Source organism: Boleophthalmus pectinirostris, unplaced genomic scaffold (assembly GCF_026225935.1).
Source record: "Boleophthalmus pectinirostris isolate CB_2022bp ecotype Guang Dong unplaced genomic scaffold, ASM2622593v1 HiC_scaffold_2, whole genome shotgun sequence".
Lineage (NCBI taxonomy): Eukaryota > Metazoa > Chordata > Actinopteri > Gobiiformes > Gobiidae > Boleophthalmus > Boleophthalmus pectinirostris.
This window is the reverse complement of record NW_026571152.1, coordinates 15,165,694-15,184,923: the sequence shown is the minus strand read 5'-3', so window position 1 is coordinate 15,184,923 and position 19,230 is coordinate 15,165,694. Positions and strand designations below refer to the sequence as shown.

At 38.9% G+C, this 19,230-nt stretch overlaps 3 protein-coding genes across 5 annotated transcripts in view; 2 read left to right on the top strand and 1 right to left on the bottom strand.

Annotated features, from left to right (window-relative positions):
- fam107b (family with sequence similarity 107 member B) overlaps positions 1 to 3,038 on the top strand; it is a 32,299-nt gene extending 29,261 nt beyond the window's left edge. For all 3 annotated transcript variants that reach the window (XM_020934741.2, XM_055155544.1, XM_020934740.2), the window contains exons 3-4: positions 986 to 1,142; positions 1,724 to 3,038. In XM_020934741.2, the coding sequence (XP_020790400.1) occupies positions 986 to 1,142; positions 1,724 to 1,843 (277 nt within the window). In that variant the 3' untranslated portion in view covers positions 1,844 to 3,038. The remainder of the gene's footprint in view (positions 1 to 985; positions 1,143 to 1,723) is intronic.
- Positions 3,039 to 5,546: 2,508 nt separating this feature from the next.
- On the top strand, positions 5,547 to 8,755 carry LOC110169214 (glycine cleavage system H protein, mitochondrial-like). Its single transcript, XM_020934735.2, has 5 exons — positions 5,547 to 5,737; positions 5,935 to 6,017; positions 6,129 to 6,192; positions 6,817 to 6,948; positions 8,237 to 8,755. The coding sequence occupies exons 1-5, from the start codon at positions 5,581 to 5,583 to the stop codon at positions 8,332 to 8,334; spliced, it is 534 nt and encodes a 177-aa protein (XP_020790394.1). The 5' UTR covers positions 5,547 to 5,580; the 3' UTR covers positions 8,335 to 8,755.
- Positions 8,756 to 8,781: 26 nt separating this feature from the next.
- si:ch1073-390k14.1 (deoxyribodipyrimidine photo-lyase) lies at positions 8,782 to 16,221 on the bottom strand. Its single transcript, XM_055155543.1, has 9 exons — positions 15,915 to 16,221; positions 14,286 to 14,751; positions 13,082 to 13,378; positions 12,461 to 12,633; positions 12,295 to 12,379; positions 11,989 to 12,221; positions 11,606 to 11,800; positions 11,291 to 11,516; positions 8,782 to 10,720 (listed from the first exon to the last, which is right to left on the bottom strand). The coding sequence occupies exons 1-9, from the start codon at positions 16,143 to 16,145 to the stop codon at positions 10,185 to 10,187; spliced, it is 2,442 nt and encodes an 813-aa protein (XP_055011518.1). The 5' UTR covers positions 16,146 to 16,221; the 3' UTR covers positions 8,782 to 10,184.
- Between the last annotated feature and the right edge of the window lie 3,009 nt (positions 16,222 to 19,230).

Sequence of the window (19,230 nt, the reverse complement as noted above, 5' to 3'; positions counted from 1 at the left end):
TCGGCATTAAACTATAGCAATGAACCAGGTTTTCATAATAAGGCTGATGATGATACAAGTCACATCATTGAGTCCACATTAAGACAAGATGAGATTCAGACTTTTTTTTTTTTTTTTTATCTATTTAATGTAATTTCTATATCATAACTGAACATTTGTTCTGTGGCTAATTATTATTATAAACAATGCAGGTGTCTAATATAACCTATAGAATATATCAAGAAAAAAACATAATTCACCTGAAGTATAAGATAGGTCATGGGACAGTAAAAATATACCACTTTACCATGTACTGTTGCTCTAAAATGCAGCCAGCGAAAAAGCCATAAAAGCTCCTCTCTTTAGAATATGAATTTTTCAGTAACTGATATCGTACTTCTACTTACGTTCCAGTGTGCCATATTCAGACTGGAGAAAGGCAACTATTGTTAGAATGGGGACAGAGTTGGAAACAAAATGGTGCCAATGAAAATCCAAATTACCACAAATTGAAAATTGATGAATGAGGTAGTGAATACATTGAGTTGGTGCATCCGCAAGACCTGATTTTGTTGTTGTTTGATCAGTTGCCCGATTTAATTCAGCTCTTGGCACAGCTGAGTTTACATCTTGTATGTTTTGCCAATTTGACAGACTACATTACATAACATTTTCTCAAGGGAGAAGGAAGACGTTATACTCTTATTCAATTGTGTACCAGTGCAATTATGTACACTTAATCAAGACATAACAAAAATGATAACAATTCAATGCTGAAATCCAGTTGGTTTACACCTAAAATGCCTCTGTCTGATCTAAATAGACACTACTTAAACCCAGGACCTCCAGACAATCATGGATCAGTGCTAGTGCAGCCTCTGCAGCCCAGAGAGGAAATTCTGGAGGGTCTGAGTTTTCACATGAGCCATGGACTGTTCATATATTGAGAATGAGGAAAAAAAAACATTTAAATGTCCTCTAATGTGTTTGTTGTTATCTCTTGCAGAGGCCTGGCTCCTCAGAACAAGCCTGAGCTGCAGAAGGTGCTGGAGAAGAGGAAGAGAGAGCAGGTTCTCAAGGCTCAGAGGGAGGAGCAAGAAGCCCACAAGAAGAGGAGTGACCTGGAGATTGAGCTGCTCAAACGCCAGCAGAAACTCGAGCAGGTCAATAATGCACACACCTCACAATGGAGAGCTGTTAGGCCAGAGTCTGTAGGACTAGGCACTTTGAAAGGCAGGGAGGGAGGGGCAACATGCTATTTTTACTGAAGAGGAGTTTTCTGGCTCCTGGCTCTTATCCCAACAGTGTAAGATATATATAGCTTTTTGCGGCTGACACAATGATTCCCAGCTTTCAATTCAACTGAGGGGTCAGTATCTCAATCTGTCCCCAGGGGTTTCTGAAAAGATGTCCAAATTGACTGTTTTATAGGGTTGTAACTGTATTGTATACTGTATTATTAACCATAAAAATACATCATTTAAAATACAGGGTTGTAGTTGAGCCACAATGTTTTTTGTCTAAGTTATGCTCAAGTAAAAGTCACTTAGGTCTTGTCCGAGTGAACTTGTGTCCGAGTCCAAGTGCAGCAATTTAAAACAAATGTTAATAATGTAACTGGTTCTATGAATCCCAGATGACTGCCAGAGGGAAGTACTGAGAGCAGTGAATGACTCCCCATGTATGTACGAATCTCACTTTCTGTTCCACGAAATATTAATAATTTCAATGTTCGTCTTTGCAGCTTGAACTGGAGCAGCAGAAAAACGAGGAAGAGCAAGAGAACACACCTGAATTTGTCAAGATGAAGAGCAACCTTCGCCGGACCAGACAGGAGGAGGGGGGAGAGGAGCGGACCACCTAAACCCACACTCAGAGCTAGAGAAGAGGGGAGAGGACCACCTAAACCTACACCCAGAGCTGGAGGAGGGGGGAGAGGAGCGGATCACCTTCACCTATAGCAAGGGCTGTCAAAAGTATTGTAAATCAAATACTAATCGATACTAAAACTAGATACTCATTTGAGCAGGTATTGATACTAAAAAAGCCCCATTCACAGAACAGAATGAACCTTTCCTGAATAGCTTTAGAATGATCTTGTGCTGAGCAGGTATAAGACCACATAGACTATTATACACCCATGGATCTCTGTGGAACCTACATGGCTGACTGAGGGATTACACATATATAAAGCCACATGGTAATATAAACAGAAGTACAACAGTTTAATGTGGAAAATTACATTCTATTGTCTAAAGAAAGAATGTTTTTAATTATCATCATGGTATCGGAATCAGTATCAAGCCTATTCCTTAGTATTGAAGTTGAGTTCAAAATTTTAGTATCGTGACAACACTGCCCAGAGTAGGGGGGAGGAATGGACCGCTTTTACCCACACGAGAGGGGAGATAGCTGGGAATTCCACAACTGTGGGCCTACCTAGCTATGTGCTCACCAAACTGTTCACCACTTTTACCGAGAGTCTTGTTAGAGAGTATTATTTTTGGACCAGGACTCTTTTTTTTTTTTTCTCCTCCTGCCTTCCCATGCCTTCACACAGCTCCAGTTGCTCCCCCTGCAGGCCGGACCTCACCCTAAATGAACTTGTTACAGAATACAAGGCAATTTTCCGAGCTTCCACGGACAGAGGAACAAAAATGTCTTTCTATGTTTTGCTGCCATTTCTCTTGATATAAGTGTTGTCGAATTTTGTTTTAGTTTTTTGTTTTTCAATCAAATGAGGAAAAGTGGACACTGGATGGACTCTCAAAGCTGTGTATTGTAAAGCCAAACCTAATGTGCGTTTCTGTTATTTATGTTTATAGTTTTTAGGACATGTTTTAGTCGTATTTTTATTTTAGTTTTACCGTATAGTTTTCAAAAAGCCAGATGAGGACAAAGGGAGTGGTGTGACCAATTTGCAAAAGATTATTAATATAATTTTTTATCAACATGCCGTTTGTTCAGCTAAAGCAATTTGAAGCAATATGAAAGTGGCATGAGAGTGACCTTTTCTTTATGTATTCTGTTGTTTTGTATAAATAAACATGTTAATTTAAGTTTTGGTCAAATTTTTTTCTTTTGAGTCAAAACAGAAGGTAAAATATATAATTTGAACCTATTCTCCAGATTAGTGTTTATATTGACTCAGTGTTTTCAATTCATATAGCTAATGTTTAAAGGGCCTGTATTATGGTATTTCCTGACCTGAGAAAACAGCATTGTAACACATCAAAAACATACAGTACCTGGAGCTGTGTTTTGCTTCATTCGCACATGTTTAACACACAAACCCTGCATATTTATGCTGAGTTCTCTCTAACAGAAAAAACTCTGCTCCACTTTGTGATGATATGGTAATACAGGAAGTGCTCCACTGTGCTTTTATACTCTATACACCTTAGAATCATTTGGATAATTTAATCCCTGGAATTGCTAAACTCTACTGAAAAAGCAGCAGTTAACTTGAAAACGATTGTTTCATGACATCACAAGGTGCAACGGAGCATTTTGAGTTTTGGAGATGTAGGCACACTAATAATGCAGGATTACTCAAGCATGTGTGAATGAAACAAAGCACAACTCTGGGTCTGTTTTTGATGAGGTAACAATGTGCTGACATGGCTTAAAATTCACAAAAGTCATATAGGACCTTTAAGTATTTGCGTAGTAGGGCTAAGCCTGGCTATAGTGCACATTCATGTCATTTTTCCTAATTTGTTCAAATTATGTCCTTATTTTTCCCAATAAATGTTCACCTTTGAGAATATCTGTGTATCTTGAATAAAAGTCAAACTGTTTTCCTATTATTCTGCCATGTTTTGGAATTAAGGTCCTGGAATTTTAAAGGAACTGTATGTAGTCTGTGCTTTGGTCCTCTGTACATTGGTTGTCAGTGCCTTACCCTGCTGATAGAGAACACAATAGTTCTCATTCTAAGTATATGGACAGGCCTCATGTGAAAGCTCTTCAGAAGAATCTTCAGAATTCCCTCTCTGAGCTGCAGAGGCTGCATTAGCACTGATTCATGTTTGGCTGCAGGTGCTGGGGTTCAGGAGAAACCCATGTGATGCTCATTCTGTTTTCTGAACTAAAACACCAAATTATAACATAAACAACTTGGCCATCACATCTATTGTTTTAGCGATTTACAGTTGTAACGCTGATGTATTATCCGTAAAACTGTATTTGATACTGTCAGGTCATGTTTATGGAATTTAAACTAAATCTTGCATACAGTTCTTTAAAGGCATTTTTATATAAGACTTTATGTAGGGTAGTAACTGTGACAACAAAATACATTTTAAAACAGTTTTAGGCTTGTAATGAAATGGATAATTTAGCCGGATTTGTGGTGGTAACAATACCTACAGTGATAACATACCAATATTAGAGTGAGTATGAAGTGAATGAATAATGCACTGTAAAGAAAGGGCTATATAATTCCAGTGCATTGTTAGTACATATTATTAATCTTATAGTTTTGACTAAATGAGATTTATTAACACAGTGTGGACTGTTCATCATCCACGAGTAACTCAGTCAATGGTTTTGAAGGTTTGAATCCATTAGAGATCCTGCCATGCTGTCCTGAAGCAAGGCACTTTGTCAGCAAAACGTCTCTGGCTCAAAAATCTGCCACACAGGATTTTACCCACGGCTTCTCTCTTAGCTCAGTTTGCAAACTGCATTTGACTGTTCATCAGAAAGTCTTAAGAGTCTCTCTGCATAACCATTCACAAAAAAGAGATCAGATTCATTTGTTGAGCTAAATTAATAGATGAATGAATATAGGACCCTGCTTAGACTGCTGCCCCCGTGACCCGGCCCCGTATAAGTAGAAGAAAATGTATGGATGGATGAATAAAGGCCATTGTTCTGACTAGTGTATTTCTAGTGAGGCTCCATACTGGATAAATATGACCAAATATGATATTGTGGAAATAAAAAGCAGGCCAAGTTACAGATCAGATCTGTGGAGAGGCTACCCCACTCAGAGTAAATTTTGAAGGCATTCTCTAGCAATAAAATGTAATGTAATGTAATTAAATGCAAATACAGGTTTTAAATATCACGCTGTAGAACATTTCAGGGCAGAGCTATAAACAACTCCATGGACACAAACAGGTAACTTCCTACACAAAAAGTGTACCCTACACAAACAGTGCACCCTTAAATAGTTGTGGGAAATGAAATGGATTTTGAGGTAAATTAATTACAATCAGCCTTGTCAATGATTGTTCCAGAAATCATATCATATCATCATATCATATCACAATCATAGACTGTATAAAAGAATATATACGGTCTGACTATGGGTGTAGGACACGATCTATTCTAGGTCTGAGCTAGGGCTAAACCTGACAGTGGACTACATAATTTCCACTGTAGTTCGAAACACGAAATTATCCAAATTAGGACAAAAAGTGGATACAATGAGCTCTAAATTAGACAAACATATTTAGGCCATTGACTTGTTCTGCAGTAACACCAGACTATGACCAGCAGAGAGCAGTAAAAGCCCGTCTTAGGGTCTCTCTCACACACAAACCAGCAGAAGACTCGTCTCCCCCTCTCGTGGGTCATCATTCCGCGACAGACATGGCCGCCGCCTGTGGGCTGCTGCTGCGCTCGCTCTGCTCCGGTGTCTCCACAGCCGTGCCAGCGCTCTCCAGACCCGCACGGAGCCTCTCACTGCGCCTGCCCACCCAGCCTTATGCCCGGAGAACTGTGACCTCCTCCAGCCCTTTATCAGCAGGTAATAGAGCCGTGTAACCTTCACGATCTCGTGCAGGTTAGCTTGTCTCTAAACTGGGCAAAAGTCAAAAGAGCAGCTAAAAGTGCCTGTTGGATGGCCCTCACGTTGCACAACTTTTCACTAGAGGTCCACTTGTTTTGCGTAATCAGCACGTTCCAACTGTTTTTCTCTCTTAATTCTTGTGTTTTTGTTTACAGCACTAAAATTCACAGACAAACATGAATGGATCCGAGTAGAAGAGGATGGTATTGGGACTGTCGGCATTAGTAACTTTGCACAAGTATGCCCCCTTGTCCATCTTCACGCAGACAGACAATAACATCTCGTTCAAATGATAAACTGAATGCTTGTCTAAATCTTTGTTCTTTTGACCTTGTTTGGGAATCATCAGGAGGCTCTAGGAGATGTAGTTTACTGTGGATTACCGGAGGTGGGCACCCAGCTGGCGCAGCAAGGTACACTTTTATGCATTTGGCATTAGCACTGTATTGTAACAACAATAATTCTATATAGAGCTTTCATTGTCGTAGTAGTCCATATGTATCTCCGCTGATATCTATAAGCCTAGCAAGTGGCCATCTGTCACCACCACTTACAATGACACATTTTGAGTTATATGAAAATGCAAAAGAAATAGAGATAATTTTTATTTCCACTAGAGCTGTTGCCCTTTAGATTAGTCCATTAATAGATCAATGGTGACTGACTAATAATTTCATCGATATTATAAGGTTTTATATGGAGAGTTAGAAAGGAGAAGTTGGTAAGCAGGGTCGTTGGACTGCGGGAGGTTAAGGGTACTGTTTGCAAGGCCCCTCAAAGTTTATAATGAGCATTTTTCATTAGACATATAGTGCAGGTGCATAAATAGCAATATAGTTTTTACATGAACTCTCATGTAGGTGTGGTCTTGTTAGTGCAGTTTGGGAAAGAGAGATACATAATAGTTTAGAACTTTAGTCAACAAAAAGGGGTATGGCTAATAAATCAGCAGCACATGTCTCCAGTCCAACAATAATTTACTTAGTCAACTACAGCCCTAATTTCTACTCAATCTGACCTCATGTGACTGTGTGCAGATGAGTTTGGTGCCCTGGAGAGTGTGAAAGCAGCCAGTGAACTGTACTCACCGCTGACTGGGGAGGTGGTGGAAGTCAACACACTGCTGGCAGACAGACCGGGCCTGGTCAACTCCTCCTGCTACAAAGATGGTACGGACAGTGTAAACCAGCCTAATTTCAGCACTCATAATTTAACACAGTCCATTATTATGCTGACTTGTATGTGTTTCATACAGTGTAGTTTAGTGTCACAGCATGGAGTTTTTGTTTCATTTATTCACATTTTTTATATTTTTGATTAAGTGGTCTTCTTCTGAATAGATGCAGTAGCTCATTTTCAACTATCTTAGTGTTTTAAGTAGTAGTTTTGAAGTAGTTTTATTCCATGTATCTTCACCAAACCCCTACTGAGTATTTTAACCTCCCTTAATGCCCTCACTATTCTGTATTTATTCACTGGCATCATGTTGACAGTGTCAATATTAGCCCTGGTGCTAATGTGGCAAAAAGCTTTATTCTCTGCTTTGACAAGCAGTGGGCACATTCTTTTCTGAAATACAATACAGACCTGTCCTCCCCCATAAAGTCAATACACATATATTGCTTGCTGTTTGAAATTTATCTAACATTTATTTAATTATGGGTGTTTTTATCATATTTATTAGTGTTTTTACAAAAAAATTATGCTCTCTTTTGATATTAAGGGATAGATTTGATACTCAATACCAATTCAGATACCTCAGTGACAATAAAAAAACTCTTTCTTTAGACAATATCAACAAAAGTCAACATTAAATCATAATACATATACTAGTCTATGTAGTCTTATACTTGTTCTGATACAGCTCAAGATCATTCTAAAGCTATTCGTGAAAAGTAAATTTCCTGTGAATGTGACTTTTTTTTTTTAGTATAATACCTGCTCACATGAGTATTTTACTATTTATTAGTATCTGATTTTTGGTACTTTTGACCACCTTATTTAATCATGTTTTGTAATATCTGGAAATACCTACAAAAACACAAGTACATCCTTGTGAGGCAGGTAATTTTTTCACAATTCTGACCTATGTGAGTGTTTTCCGTTTGAGAGAAGAACTTAACCTAAATATTCAGGGTTTGAGTTTTAAGCATGTGTGAATGAAACAAAACACAACTCTGATATGTGAATCCCGCTCTTGACATAAATATCACTGGTTAAGTGGTCAGATCCATTGACCCACAGGTTGGCAATGTGATTCCAGCTCTCACAGATGAATGCTGTCAATGTGTCTTTGGGCAAGACTCTTAATCCACGTTGTAAGTGTGTGAATGTGTGTGTGAATGGGTGAGTGGTTCCTTGATGTAAAGTGATTTTAGTGTCTAGAAGGTAGAAAAGCACTGTATAAAAATATGAATATGGGCAATGTAAATACCATTTTTGTATGTGTTATTGAAGGCTGGTTAATGAAGATGACCATAGCCAAACCCGCAGAACTGGACTCCCTGATGGACGAGGCTGCTTACGAGAGATACATCCGCTCAATCGAAGACTAACCCACTACCTCTTTAAAAACAGCCACTTTCACTTCTCCAGACATAGGGGGGCAGGAGAGCCACAAACAACAGGCTATTCTGGGCATCTGCTGTGTAAAGGGCTCCACTCTGCTGACCTGGCAGTGTTGTAGATTTGGACTCTAGCATTTCTTATCTATTGCTAAATTGGGGCTGAAGTGGTCAGACAGGCTGTAGTCAGTGAATTCACTACATTACATTCATTACACCCTCAATGAAGGCACTAGAATCTATAGACCAGCTTCCATACATTTCAAATGCTGTGGTATGTTCTAGCTCAATGTGAGATTTCTTAAAGCACTTTTGTTATGATTCTAATAATAAACTCGGTCTAAAATGTATGGTCGGTGAAACTGTGCATGGGACAGTTCGTTTGAGAATAATAAACATTTCCAGACTAGTGTGTTCTTGTTTTTTGTTTTTTTTATTAAAATAAAAGTACAAAAAATAGAGAAATATATGTCTGCCAAAACAATGTAAAACTAGATTATGGACAACATATAGTGGTTCTAGGTCCCACTTGAATATTTTCTGCATGTTGTCTTAATATTTGCATCAAATATGTTACAGGTCAAAAGGCTTAACCCAACCCATTCAAAGGTCTAGTCACTATACTCACACTAGACTATAGTGTATTTAGGGAAATACGTAAACTATACGTATTGGTGGGTAACAAAACAGTATAAAAATGAATAATGTGCTTGTAAATTAAAGGTTGAAGTTTTACGCAAATGAATGGAGAGTAAAATTAAATAAAAATGTTCTATATACCCACCAGTAAGATTCAACTGCAAATTTATACAGTACCTCTTTTTACCAGGTCTAGACAATAAACTCAATATTCAGATATAACCAGAGGTGTGTAGTACTCAGTTATATTAACTTGAGTAATTAAAAAAAATAAAGATATGCTTTTTGGAGTACCTTTCTACCATACCTTTACTCATACTTTAGTAATATTTTAAATGAAGTACCAGTAAGTTGAGTAAAAGTTTTGGCTACTGTTCCAACCGTCCACAAGTGACAAAAGCTCTATGTTGACAATATGAAATTGTTTGAACATTTGTTTTTCTTGCACCGGTCCTTCAGATATGATTTAGTTAGTCTCTGTTTTTTGAAAAGAGCAGATTTTGCACAATATTTAATTATAGTTTTGCCCTTCAAATTACGTACACTCACAAATTATTAATCAAATGTTACTTCATGACAGTTACTCTTTCTTGAATAGTACTTTTCCCAAGTTCTTCTTTAATGTGAGTATTTTCTATTTGATTAATATTATTTTGAAGTAACATTACTCTTACTTGAGTGCAATTTTTGACTCTTCTACCCACCTTTGCATCTAACTGTGCATTAGTTGTATTGCGCTTTTTCGAGATGCTCAAACCCCCTCTGATCATCACATTCACACAAGACAAGATTGTTGAAGTTTCCTGCTTGTCTGCTGTGGTACCTGATATTTCCATTGGTCTCCCATCCAAATACTAATCAAGCCCAGCTCAGCTTTGGGGATCAAACAAGATTGGACATTCTAAAAGATGTATGGTGATAATTCTGCATAACTTCAAAACATCTAAAGTAGCAGAAAATTTATTGCTTATATACCCTGACAGAAATGCATATGCTGCATCATAACAGTCCATACACTATGAAACACAAAAAAATATAAAACTGAACTGTAAGAAGGTATCATGATTACATTACAATGGAAATGTTAACAATAACACTATTAAGAATCCACTCCACCCATCACACCACTGCGACACCAGTTTTCCCCATATTTTCAGTAATAATAAATAAATGAACCATATAAAAATAAAGCATGTTGAGTTCTATCTGAGTGTATTGACCACAGCTCCAGGAACTATGGAGAACCTGTCTTTGGCTGTTGGAGTCCGCCTGGCTCGTCCTCTAGGCTCGCGAGACTGTGGTAGACCTTCCATTTTCCTATAGTTCACATCCATCCTCTCTCTCCTCTGCGATCCCTCGTTCATCACACTGGCCGTGAAATCTCGCTCATTCAGAAAAGCTATGGTCTCATCTCTCTTCCTGCTCACATACCCCTTTAAAACAGCATTGTATGGGTTGGAGACTGCGTCCGCATCCGGTTCCTCCAGTTGATGTTTGAACTCCATGCGTGTTATGAGAGGGAGGAGGAACTGTTTGCCCCTCACCACTGTCTCGCCGTGGATACCCAGAGCTTCAGAGACCAGGCGGGGGGGCAGGGGGACCAGGTCACAGCCGCTGCCCTGGTCCACATACTGTTTAAACTGTAGACGCACCTGGGCCACGTCCTTCAGAGACTGGGTCCTACGCTCCTCCAGGTCTGTGATGATACGCTCAGGGTAGGATTGTCCCAGTACTACACCTGAGGACACACAGAGGTTATGTTTAGGGTCATATTTACATGTTTAAAGGAGCACATAATCGCAAATAGTGTCTCTAATGTAACTGGAGAATAGAAAATAAATATTTGCCATGTTTACTTTTTATTAAACTGCTCTAACCTGATTCAAGTTTTCTAAGAAGCTTAAAATTACTGAGCTTCATTTCTAATTTAGACTTATCTATGACCTGGATGTCAAATTACCAACATCCATTTAAGAAAAATTTACAGATATCAAGACTTATCATCGACATACTATATTTATTATTTCAGCTATAACCCCTCCTACAAATGTTTTGTGTAAACTCTGAATAATCCTGGACTAGTCCAGAACTAACACAGGACTAGAATAGAACCAAACCAAAGTCCATGTTGGTTTCAAACCAGGATCCAATAGGGAAAAGTATGAAAGCAACCTGAGACAACTTTATTGATCCACATAAAAGTAAAGTAAAAGTAAAATTAATAGGACCAAGTATCTCACACATATAAACACATTATACAATATAAATACAATACAAGAATAGTTCTAAACACAGCACAGGTCCTTACCGGCACGTCTGAGCATGGAGGCAGGGCATTTCCAGGGTTTGTGGATGAGCTCATCAGGCAGGTCGGCCAACTCTGGACACCACTGTCTGACAAAGGCACCACAGGGGTCACAGGTCATGGCTGCGTCCACAGGGTGCATGACAAAGTTCCAGTGGTCCAGTCCACACATGCCTCCATTCTGCCACATCATGGCATCTATGGCCACGTCTGCATCCACCAGGGTGTCCTGCTCATGGGACATATAAGCCATGGTTACTGCATGATCATATATTTGTATAAATCTCGTCTTTATGGTTTATGGCTTTTGTGGTTTACCTGGAACCAGCGGTATCCTTCCTGCCAGGGCAGGTGCAGGTATGCGATGAGGAAAGACGCCACCACGTGTCTCATGTAGTTATTCATCCAGCCGCTGAGCCACAGCTGCCTCATGGCTGCATCCACCAGAGGGTACCCAGTCCGGCCACGCTGCCATGCTTTCAGGTGTGACTGGTTGGAGCTCCAGCGGAGGGCCTGCAAAATATTAATATGTCAAGAAGACACAATGAATGATTTTTATTTTATTATCTAAAGACCTAAAGACTTCCAGTTTAAAGAGTAAATGGTAAGCTAAGCACTACATGCATAATATAATCTGTCCAACCAAGTTGAAATTAAATTGTTATAGATAAAATAAGCACATTTGAAATGCTGCTGCTAACCTTATAAGGCGGTCTGAGGGACTCCCATGGCAGATCAGGGAACAGGCTGAGCTGCCAGTAGGCCAGGTCTCTCCAGGCTAGTTTACGCTGGAACTTTGGGGGGCGGCACTTTGCCTCTTTGGCGTCCCACAGGAGCCAGCGTGGGCTCAGCTGTCCAAAGTGAAGGTATGGAGACAGGCCACTGGTGTTAGGGTAGTCTGCTCTGCCTGACTCCTTCTCATACCTGTACACCCCTGTGTAAATAACAATGATGAGGGAGAAGGAGCAGAACTAAATTGTACATTTAACTTACAAATAAAGACTCACCATCTTGAAGGAAAGTGAATAACTGGGCATGTGCCCCCTCTTCACTGAAATCCCAAGACTTACGAATGTTAGCTGCCCAGTCAATCTAAGCGTAAAATATAAACATACAGTTTTATTATACAGTTTATACATTTTTACACAATTGGGATATTGTTTATGTACTCACTATGGTGCCATCCTTCCGTCGGGGCATCTTGGCTAATTCTAGCGTGTCCAAAGTTACACCTAAAGGCCAGTGAGAGGGGGTGGGCAGAGACACAGGGGGGTCCAGGGTTGCCCCAAGAGGAGGCCCTGGATTTTGTTTACAACAGCTCATGAAGTGGGACACAGAACCAATCCCTGCACAGCACAGATCAAAGTTTTGTTAAAAAAAAAAAAAAGTCAACTGACTTAAAAGTACAGTAGGTAACTTTCTGGAGGTGGCACGTCACCTGTGCGATTTCATAGAAAAAGAAAATCATACTTTGGAAAATACTCCATGGAGCTAGATATGTTTGATTCCATACTGTGGAATAGCATAGCCAAAGGAACAATTCCATTATAGATTTTTAAAATTGTATTTAATAAATGTATTTTGTTTTTTATCAGATTCATAACGTGGGTCAAAACTAAGACTATATCAAATCAAAATCAGAATGAATCAATCAAGACTGAACCATTTTGATGAATAGGCAAAAGACTGTTGAGTATAACTACAAAAAGTGAGCAGAAGTCAGAAGTCAAGTAGATACTAATACAAAACATTAGAAAGTTCATCCTGCACTTTTAATACTTTTAACTCGCGTACCTCTGAGCCCCACTCCCACTGTGCTGACAGAATAGGGGTCTCTGAGACAGTAGGAGTGATACATCTTGAGGCCCACCCCGTCTTTGTGCAAACCGGACAGCACCAGATCATCCCTCTGCTTAAGCCAGGGCTCATACAAAGCATTGGCCACCACAGTGCAGGCTCCAGTCTCCTGTAGCAGCCCCCTCAGTGTCTGAAGTGAGGAGCCACTCTCAGCCTTAAGGAACACAAGACTGCTACCGATCCGCTCCAAAGACGAACGCAGACAGGACAGAGCTTGGTGAAGCCAGAACTTACCTAAGAAAAGAGGAGCAGCAATTTGACTTTTAACTATCAAAATTACCTGGTTTATGGTCGGTAATATCTCTGTAATAACACAGGACATGAAACTGACAAAAGCTTACTGCTGGCATTATTTTAATATGCATGCACAGTCAGTTTAAATGATTATGTCATAGAACATCAACATGGATTCTATTCTCAACTCAAAAATAAGGTTAGAAATGTAAAAAGCTGAATCAGGCACTGAGTTACATAGGCCATATAGGCCAACAAATGAAGTAATTGTGGTTATAATGGTGCAGGTAAATGCAGTCTCATTCACATACATAAATAATAAATAAACAAAAGGTGCTAGAGTCTTGGTATAATTACTGTATATCCAGTTGTCATTGTGTATTTGAGCAAGACAGTTGATCTATTGTGCCTGAAATAAATGATGTGTGAGAGATTGATGGTGGTCAGAGACACCATTCAAACAGAACCAACCACAACTCAGTCAACAGTTTGTTATGAATTATGAAGAGTGAAGGAGTAATGTCTTTGAGAGGCAAATAAAGCCATGTAAATCAAATGATTTACTAGGGATGCACCAATACCGATACTAATATTGAATAGCTGTACCGATCCAGGAAAATTTGCTGGATAGAGTATTAGTCCCATGATATTGGTACAGAAGATATGCTGTTTGGGTCTTTAATTGGTTTTAGTAAGATTATAACTGGCTGATGTAAGCCCCAGCCTGCATCTCATCATGTCTGAATTTTTAATCATACAAATTCATTTTGTAGTTACTTAAGTAACCTGTTTTTTGAGTTTTTCAGATTTTCAGTCCCTACAGTGGTATCGGGTACTGCATCCTTTTTCATTTTCAGTAACAAAAAATTTAATTTTGAGTAACGTATGCATGTGTTTGCTGACTTACAAGCCCCTCCCATGGCCACAGTGGTCCCAGGGCCTTCTTCCTCATCAGGAGCCCAGATGAAGACAGGGATGACAGGTGCACCAATCTCCAATGCCCCGATCATGGCAGGGTTATCACACAGCCTCAAGTCCCTCCTGAACCACAGCAGGACTGGGGGCTGAGATGATGGAGCTGTAGGTAACCCAACTACCTGCTGCCCTGTCCCCTTACTCCTCTGCCTTCTCCTCTTAGAACGTTTAGGTTCAGAAGAGTTCTGCTTAGAAGATGGGGAAGACTGTCTGGAGCTCTGGTCACTGTTCTGTATATTTAGTACAGACTTATTTTGGACAGTGGACACATCTTCAGACATGTAGGGAAGGGAGCACTGATTGACATTCTGGGTGGTGCTCTGCTTGGTGGTAGTGGTGATTTCTTCTGTATCCAGGAGAGAGAGTGCCATTGCAAGTTGCAGCTCATCATCTTCAGTCTGTAATTGTATACAAATATGACATAAACATGGTCACTGATTGTTATTTAGTTGTCTATATACAAGAATTTCAGTTTTCAGCCAGCTTTCCTATTTACCAATAATGTGCAGTCACTGTCATTATGTCAAAGCTCATTTGATTTTAAATAGCCTATGTTCTATCCATTGCCCTTGATCAAATAAATTAATAACATTCTGTAAGACAGCTTAATGTAATTGTGTGTAGAGAAAGAAAAGACAGAAAATTGTATAATTTAAAAAAAAAAAAATCATCATGAAACAAATAGAACATGGAATAAATAAAAAAATATATATAATTTATAAATTTAAAAACATAAACATTTTGTAAATAAAACTATAAAATGAATTTCTGTTATAATGAATTCATATAAATATTTAAATAATGATGATAGTTTTTTTATGACTGAAAGAGCATTTCACAAAACGCAATTTTATTGTAGGTTAATTACATGTTTATTTAAGTAATAAAAACTGAACTCCATACAGAGAACCAGTCACATCTGTGGTCCATCTACGCTATAATCTACATCTCAGTCTATTGCCAAAAGGCGGCGCCAGAGGAGTACGTTACGCTTTAAGCAAAATGTGCAACAACAACGTGCTCGGTGATTTTTTTACTGTAACACTTACATATTATGAAGGCAGTTGTGTAATACATATACTTTTATTTATGTTTGGTTGTTTGGACAGGGCCTTTACACGCTTTTTGAGAGTTGACTTGACGCTAAACCTTGACTTGATGCTGCATTACAGGTGAGGGAAGTAGCTTTGCAAAAGTCGATTAGCCAATTACCTTTCTACAGTCAGAAACTTTCTACAAGTAAAGAGGGGCGAAATGTAACTCCTTTTTTATAGAACAAACTGGTACACTTGAATTACTGATAAAGTTAGCCCCGAACACATATTAAATGGAATTTGTTAAGTATGTTGTCATGTTTCAGAGTTTAAAAGCCAACTAGCTAGAACATGTTAGAAATATTTTTGGACAACCCCTAAAAATATGTATATAGACTATGATTATGTATTTTATATTTTTAAACTTATTTTTTCATGTTGTCAAGTCTTACAATGTTTTCAAAGTTTTAAGAAGTAATAACGCCATTACAATACATATTACTCGCATACGATCATCCATGTCTTACATTTCTGAAATATTCCTCGTAGATTGCCGTCAACGCGGAATGCAGAGCTATATTTGCCGTGGACAGAGGCCGGATGATAGTCAGGAACTGTGCCCGGGTGTCGTGGTGCCCAAGGACGGACACACACAGAGCGAAAAAACCCTCTGGATCCTCCCGACCCACCAGCACCTCCCTCAGCATCTTCCTCACCAGGGACACGCCGTCTTCACCGCTGCCAATGGACAGGGACATCTTGAACAGGTACTAAATACGTCTCTTCGCTGTGCTCCCTGTTTATCAAACTCAACAGCTGATTTGGAGAGTTACACAAGCCATGTGGCTGTGTTTTGTAACTTCGATGGTAATTTCTTATTTTAACCAATAGGGGGAGTGCCAATGTAAGAAATACATTCCCGTATCAAACATAACGCTTCATGGAATAACAATTGCGTTTGAAGTTACACGCAAACGCATACATTTACATAAAATCTTGCATTTATCCCATAGCTTTATACCTGCCTCTCTGCCAGCCTAGTGTAACACATCTCATCAGACTGGGCCAACATTTGGCATAGTTTCTCATTGCGGCCTGCTAGATCCCAAAGGACAGATTGACAAAAGCCTCATCTAAGCAGGAATGCTGTCTTTTTTCAAGTGAGAAACAAAGCAATTGCACCCAGGAGTGAATTTGTAATCATAGGCCAGCAGAAGATTGCTAAGTAATTAATTTCTTTAATAAGAGCCTACACTGGCTTTTAAGTCAACTCAGTGGGGTGCCCTGATTTGGTAGTCAAGGGGGTAAAGTCTCGAACACCCTGGCACACCTGATAAGATGGTTTTCTAATCATATCTCTTTGAAATAAATCTTTTCAAGTTATCTTTTGAGGATGAGCGCTGTCTGGTATTGATATCTAAAAAATTGACATCAGGTTTTTAGCAAGGTCATACACTTTTGAGCCTGAGTAAAAGTAGTAGAAGTAAAAAAACAAAAGCACTGAAAGCGACGGCATGTGCAGAAAGAGCGATACAGAAAATAGAGAGAAAGGGAAAAAGATTGAGGGAGAGAGAGAATCAATAGTGTTTAGACAGAGAAGTGGATTCTAAGTGGGTGATCAATAGAGAGCACAGCGAAGAGATTAGCTGCTTTTCTCTCTCAAACTAACACTGACAAATTGGTGAATTGGTGTATCGGCCCTTGGGCTAAACGGATTGACCCGCTGTTTCCATGTTCTACCGTGTACTGTCAATACAGATCTGTGTTCATTGTGGCTTTCAATGGAGAGAGTGAGTGAAAGAACCCGGAAAAGAGGAGAGAAAAGTGATACCGTGTCACCAGGAAAACGCCAAGTAAAAGGTAAGTGAAGATGGTTGGTACCATGAAGGTAAGTAAGTAAAACCCAAGTGTCCATGTTGGTGAGGATGCTTACAAAATGTCCACACCTCTGTCTCATTAACTCACATGTGCATCCTCGTGCACAATGTTATAAAACCATAATAACGTCTCAGGGAAAATTAATGAGAGGACAGATTAAAAACTAAGTGTGGAGAAACGGGCCACTGGTGTAGCTATTTGCAACTCATAAATCATCTTGACAAAGCCATGCGTCCGTGGACACATGCGCACACACACACACACACATACTGTAATTAACCACAGGCTATTTACTCTCTCCTGCTGTAAATTAGACATGCAGACACCGTTATTACATTAGGGGGATCTGCCATGTAGAATACTAACAGGGAGAGGAGGGGCTATATACACACGCGCATAACAATCCAACCCTTACAAACATCAACACAGGCGCGTGCATACACAAGAAAGGAGGCTATGGAAGAATCATAGAGTGACGGCGGTGCCAATGAAGCCGCAGCGCACAGAATAGCGGCCCCCAGCTCTTTGTTCCTTGCTGCATTTCATTATCTGGAACGCCAGCCAACACACACGACAAACATCAGGCACCTCCCCCTCCCCTAAAGCTGTCTACCCTGCTCCCCGCATAAGGTACACACAAAAAAAGAGAGGAAAGAAAAAGCAAATAAAGATACTGCGTCAGTGCTGTTGACTGGCACCTTGGCACAATTGTGAAGTCTGCATGGTCATTATACATACATGTACCTTGATACTTTGGCTTGTGTAGTTTGGTCTACTTTATAAGAGGTTGTTGGTTGTTAGGAAAACGTGTGCGTTCATTAAGTTGAAATTTAGTTGTAAGTAACGCTGGCTAGATATAAAACCCACAACATCCCATAATGTAATTGCTCTTTGTTTCGGTTATGGGGCCTTAACAGTAACATAGATTGGAGGATTTCCAGGTGATGTCTAACAATATAAATGTTTTCTCTGATTAGAAGTTATGGAACAAAAACAAAATCACAATGCATTACAAAAGTGATTTTTTTTATTATGTAGCAGCAATATGACTGTTGTCTCTTTGATAAAATGTATATGACTTACCTTAGATAGATTATTTTTAAAACTATACAAGGTAGTAGGGCTGTAAGATTAATTGCAATCAAATCAAAGTAGCAAACTCAAGTGGTCAAAAGTAGAAATAGCAAAGACTTCTATCTTTCAATTTACATAGCAAATAACAGAATATTATTCTTTGTTATATATAAATATATGTCATAACCAGCTGTTTATACCTTTATAAACATGTTCTGAAATGCATAGATTATTTTGCATTAAAACATATATAACAAATCTTATTGCAAGACTTGTCAAAATTGTTCAAAATTCGTACAGCCCTAGGTCCAAATAAAAGGTATACAAACAGTCTAAAATGAGCCAGAACAAAATCATGAGCCAAACAAACCTAAACAAAAAGAGGATGAAATGTGGTAATATAAACCAGGCTCTAGGGATCAACTAAGACTAAATTTAGATCAAATTCACATTAGTCCACAATGTTTAAAAAAGGACCAAAAAAGACTTCTTGCTTCAAATAATAATTTGAAGACTAAATTTGGGATGGGCCGTGTTGTAAAAAATTTATCATTTCATATTTTTTGAAGTATCTCTGTAACCATAATAACAGCATATTGTGGCAATCCATTGCAGAAATATGACTTAATATACTTGAAAGATTACTATGCAAGTTTGCTTCATTTGTATTTGTAAATAACTTTGTATACTGCATTTACAGATATTGTTAATGTTCATGATACATCCATATCTTCTAAATTACAGTTGCCTAAACTATATCATCACACTGTCTTTGGCACATGGTATTTTGAGCCAAACATCTGAATAGTGAATTACAAATGTCATAACATTACTTTAATATGTAGACTTATAATGTGTACAATATGCGACAGAGTACATAGACTTACAGTG

Coding starts and splice junctions, on each gene's coding strand:
- LOC110169214 (XM_020934735.2), top strand. CDS start 5,581: ATGGCCGCCGCCTGTGGGCTGCTGCTGCGCTCGCTCTGCTCCGGTGTC. Junction 6,018..6,128: donor GCATTAGTAACTTTGCACAA/GTATGCCCCCTT, acceptor GGGAATCATCAG/GAGGCTCTAGGAGATGTAGT. Junction 6,193..6,816: donor CACCCAGCTGGCGCAGCAAG/GTACACTTTTAT, acceptor GACTGTGTGCAG/ATGAGTTTGGTGCCCTGGAG.
- si:ch1073-390k14.1 (XM_055155543.1), bottom strand. CDS start 16,145: ATGTCCCTGTCCATTGGCAGCGGTGAAGACGGCGTGTCCCTGGTGAGG. Junction 12,222..12,294: donor ATTCACTTTCCTTCAAGATG/GTGAGTCTTTAT, acceptor TTATTTACACAG/GGGTGTACAGGTATGAGAAG. Junction 11,801..11,988: donor CCCTCAGACCGCCTTATAAG/GTTAGCAGCAGC, acceptor AATATTTTGCAG/GCCCTCCGCTGGAGCTCCAA.